This window comes from Strigops habroptila, chromosome 12 (assembly GCF_004027225.2).
Source record: "Strigops habroptila isolate Jane chromosome 12, bStrHab1.2.pri, whole genome shotgun sequence".
NCBI classification, from domain to species: domain Eukaryota; kingdom Metazoa; phylum Chordata; class Aves; order Psittaciformes; family Psittacidae; genus Strigops; species Strigops habroptila.
Genome location: NC_044288.2, coordinates 13,105,835 through 13,110,790, shown reverse-complemented (window position 1 = coordinate 13,110,790; position 4,956 = coordinate 13,105,835). Strand labels below are relative to the sequence as shown.

General features: G+C 57.3%; 1 protein-coding gene across 1 annotated transcript; it reads left to right on the top strand.

The window, feature by feature from the left end:
* Positions 1 to 4,756, top strand: ARSI (arylsulfatase family member I). Its single transcript, XM_030503545.2, has 2 exons — positions 1 to 925; positions 1,883 to 4,756. The coding sequence occupies exons 1-2, from the start codon at positions 606 to 608 to the stop codon at positions 3,288 to 3,290; spliced, it is 1,728 nt and encodes a 575-aa protein (XP_030359405.1). The 5' UTR covers positions 1 to 605; the 3' UTR covers positions 3,291 to 4,756.
* Positions 4,757 to 4,956: the final 200 nt, after the last annotated feature.

Below are 4,956 nucleotides of genomic sequence, written 5' to 3'. Positions count from 1 at the left end.
TGTTGGGACTCTGTGCTCTGGAGCGGAGGTTGGGAAAAGGAGAGGGACGGCTTTTCTTCCTTGGGAGAGCTTGGAGGAGCGCTCGGCACCCCTGGGCTTGAACTTTAGCACCCTCTTCCGCAGGAGTTTAAAGGAGAGGATCATCGCGTCGTGTCGGGATAGCCGAGGCAGGCGTGAGGCTGCAGCACAGGAGACGCCAGCTACTTTCTCCAGCGAGGTTTTAATGGGGTTCTTCGTAAAGCAATAACAGCAGCGAGAGAACGCCAGGCGGGCAGGAAGCGTTCGTAGCGCTCAGGACGCTTGGGGAGCGGGGCTGCCGTTCCTCACGGCCAGGAGCCCGTCCTGCCGCGCAGAGGGTGGGTTTGATTGGAGCGGAGGAAGGGTTATTTTCTTTTGACTGAAGGCAACCCAGCCCCGGCGGATTAAAGCTCTTTGTGTGCTCCAGAGTGCGCCTTCATGGCAGCTGCTCCCGTAAAACCGGCTGCAGGGGGCTTGGGGATCATCCCATAAGTTGGGGGGCTCTCCTGGAGGACCGGGATAACTCCTGTATCCGTGGCTCTGAGACGATGCTGGGACAGTAGCTCCCTTCGCAGGCGTGCTCCGGGATGGCTGTCTATGCCCTCACGGGCTTCTCGCTCGTCAGCCTGCTCAGCTTTGGCTATTTATCCTGGGACTGGATGAAGCCCAGTTTGGTGGCCGACGTGGCCACGGACCCCATGGAGAAAGCACTGCCCCCCACCTTTTCCAGGCCACCCCACATCATCTTCATTCTGACCGATGACCAGGGCTACCACGACGTTGGGTACCATGGCTCTGATATCCAGACACCAACGCTGGACAGGCTGGCGGCAGAGGGGGTTAAGCTGGAGAACTACTACATCCAGCCCATCTGCACCCCATCCCGGAGCCAGCTCATAACCGGCAGGTAAGGATCACACCCCACTTGTGTCCCTCCTCCTGCCCCTTTCTTAGCTCTGCAGGGCTTAACCCCAGCTTGCTGCTAGGCAGATGCCCCAGTGTATTGGCAGATGATGGAGATCCTCCAGAGAAAGGCATCTTGCTGGCTTTCCTTAGAGAGCTTCATGGGTAAACAGTTGATTTTCTCGCGGGATATAGCAGCACATGGCAAGGCCAGAAATGCAGATGCTATTGGGTAGAGGATGTCACTTTGGGTAAAGGTAGTCTCTGGCCATGAGGTCCTGAAGTGCCAGGCAAGGAGCTGTGTCCCCAGGCTGTCCCATGCTGCTGTCACAACAATCCTTGGGGATTTGCTGCTGGGCTGTAGGGTTGAAGGATCATTCTCCCCTGCATCTATGAGCCCCTTGTACCGTGGTTTTCCTGCTTGTGTGTTCAGTGCTGCACTGGCCAGGGCAGGCTGGATGCTGGTCCATCGCCCTCTCCCACAGCGGCACAGCCAAATCACCCCTTATCCTGGGCCATTCTGCCTCCTGGGACAGAAAGGGCTTTCCCTGGAGCAGCCCTGGGAGGTCAACGCTCACCGTAGGAGGTGCCTATGGATATGGCACTGCAAACCCACAGGGATTGCTACACAACTCTTGCTTGTGCTGCCCAGCCCTGACAGAGCCCAGCCACCCTCCATGGGCAGGCAGCAGCAGAGATAACTGCTGGTGGCATCCTGGTGGAGCAGCCCAGTGTGCTTTTGAGGTGGGCCTCCTCTCTTTTTTATTTTGGCATCTGCTTTTGGTACTGTTGGATAGATGAGGAGCTCCGGGACTTTGGTACGGAGCTTGCTCCATGGGGCTGCATTGGGTGACGTGGAGATCTGTATGCACTTGGGGTCTCCAGCACATAAAGTGCCATCTTGTTCCCACCCAGCGCTGCTCCCTATCACCACTGATTCCTCCTGGCTCTTCCCTGGCAGGTACCAGATCCACACAGGGCTGCAGCACTCCATCATCCGCCCTCGGCAGCCCAACTGCCTGCCCCTCGACCAGGTCACCCTGCCACAGAAGCTGCAGGAAGCCGGCTACTCCACACACATGGTGGGCAAGTGGCACCTTGGCTTCTACAAGAAGGAGTGCCTGCCCACCCGCCGGGGCTTCGACACCTTCCTGGGCTCCCTGACAGGCAACGTGGACTATTACACCTATGACAACTGCGATGGACCGGGCGTCTGCGGCTACGACCTGCACGAAGGGGAGGACGTGGCTTGGGACCAGAGTGGGAAATACTCCACCTTCCTGTATGCCCAGCGCGTCAGCAAGATCCTGGCATCCCACAGCCCCAAGGAGCCCATCTTCATCTATGTGGCCTTCCAAGCAGTCCACACACCTCTGCAGTCGCCCAAGGAGTACATCTACCGCTACCGCTCCATGGGCAACGTCGCGCGCCGCAAGTACGCGGCCATGGTGACGTGCATGGACGAGGCGGTAAAGAACATCACCTGGGCCCTCAAGAAGTATGGTTATTATGACAACAGTGTGATTGTGTTCTCCACTGACAATGGTGGGCAGACCTTCTCTGGGGGAAGCAACTGGCCGCTACGGGGCCGCAAAGGGACGTACTGGGAAGGGGGAGTCCGTGGCATCGGTTTTGTCCACAGTCCCCTGATCAAGCGCAAGCGCCGGACCAGCTGGGCGCTGGTTCACATCACAGACTGGTACCCGACTCTGGTCAGCCTGGCCAGGGGCAACCTGAGCAATGTCCCAGGCTTGGATGGCTACAACGTCTGGCCTGCCATCAGTGAGGGCAAGGAGTCGCCACGAACTGAAATCCTGCACAACATCGACCCCCTGTACAACCATGCCAAGTATGGGTCTTTGGAGGATGGCTTCGGCATCTGGAACACAGCCGTGCAAGCCTCCATCCGGGTTGGGGAGTGGAAGCTCCTCACTGGTGACCCGGGATACAGCGACTGGATACCCCCACAGACCCTGACCAACTTCCCAGGGAGCTGGTGGAACCTGGAGCGTCTCACCAATGGCCTGAGGAAATCCGTGTGGCTCTTCAACATCACTGCTGACCCCTATGAGCGCTACGACCTCTCGGACCAGCGCCCAGATGTGGTCAGGACCCTCCTGATGAGGTTGGTGCACTACAACCGAACGGCCATCCCGGTGCGGTACCCCGCGGAGAACCCCCGGGCTCACCCAGACTTCAACGGCGGTGCCTGGGGACCTTGGGCCAGCGAGGATGATGGGGAGGAGTGGGAAGGCGGTGGGGAGCCCATGAAAAGCAGGAACAAGAAGAAGAAGAAGAAGTGCAAGATCTGCAAGCTGCGCTCTTTCTTCCGCAAGCTGAACACCAGGCTCATGTCCAACCGCATCTGATGGGAGACTCCCTCAGCATCGACCCAGCCTGGCCAGGCTGGAGCTCTGGATGGCAATGCCATGGGGTGGGAGCAAGGGAGAGGGACAGATATGGAGATGGACGACAGTCTCTTACTTTTCCTTGCTCCAGGGTTCACCTCAAAACACTTCTCCTCTCTGGCTGGACCAGTGGCCGCAGGGACATGGTCCTGGTGGGCAAGTAAGGGTGATGTGGGCTCAGCTGTGCTGGTTGGTGGTGGTGTACAAGCCTGCTGAGCTGGGCTGGCCCATGCACAGCCCCTTCCAAAGAGAGAGACTCTTTTCTCAAGGACTCTGCAGGCAATCACAAGCTTTAAGTGTTGACTGTTGCAATGGCAGGAGGAAGCATGAGACCCTGGGGTGGCTCTGCCTGCAGGTTGCCCCTCATCATGTCCCTGTACATACACATTCCTGACTTTCTGCCTGCTTCCAGGCTGCTGCTGCCTTTGCTCTTGCTCCGGGAACTGGAGGGCATCCCCCAAACCCAAGACCATGGTGTTTCCCTGTTATACTTCTTTGTGGAAGGATGGATTCCTGACCTTGGATGTCAGACCTGAGACCGCCATGGCTGGACTCAGCCTTGCTGCTACAGGGACCATGGGGCCATGGCTTCTCCTCTCCATTGTCTTGGGGGGCCAGGAGCAGCCCCTATGAGGAACTATGGCCCATGGAGATGTGGTTGGATGCTCTCAAAGGACAGATGGTTCTCCACGGCCTCACATTTGGGAGGCAGGTTTGCCCCAAGTTCTGGTGGCTTTCACATGGATCAGCCACCCAGCAGACCTCTTCATCCACAAGGTCTTCCGTCACCATGTGTATGACTTTCATGTTTCTCCCCATGCATCCTATGCATCCAACCAGCCAACTACCCCTTCCCAGTGTTCCCAGTGCTGGGGCTGTCCCCATCCCCACATCCCCACTGCAGAACCTGGGGCAGAAGGAACATCTCAATACGGTCTCTGCAGAGGCTGATGTGCTGCTCTGTAGCTGCAGGACTCCAAAGCCGTGGAGAGGGACAGGGACAGCTCTTGCCTGCCCACACCACACCGCATCCCCTCGCTGCGGATGGGCACCACTCTCCCATCATCACCAGCACTGAAGGGGGGGAACACCTCCCCATCATCACACCCCTGCCATGGGGAGCCAGCCCCTGCGGCAGCTCGGGAGCAGCGCCGAGCCCCCCCGCGCATGCGTACGTGTGCTCGGAGGAGAGCTGGCGAGGATGAAAGAGGGTAAATAGCTTGAAAAGCATTTGGGATGCATGGTGCATTTCCATTTACACAATGTGTTTTACATTTCTCCCCACAGGTTTCTCTTGGTGCAGCGTGTGTAGGCGAAGGCCCTGCTGTGAATTTTGAAAATAGTTATTTTTGTCTCTGGAAAATGAGGCCCGTTAGGACTTGTCAGCTCTTGGATGAGCAGTGTGGGCTTTCTTTTTTATTTTTTTTCCTCTTTTTTGCCCCCCCCCCCCCCCTTTCTCTCTCCCTTGCAAAATAACATTCATTTAAAATCTGTCATTGAAAGATGTGACAATTGGCAGCGTGCACGCTGAATACCTTTCAGTGTGCTTTCAAGCCCTGTGTGTGAGAGAGAGGGACGGGGACGGGAAGAGAATGCAATGACACATTTGTATTTTTTTTTTCCCCCT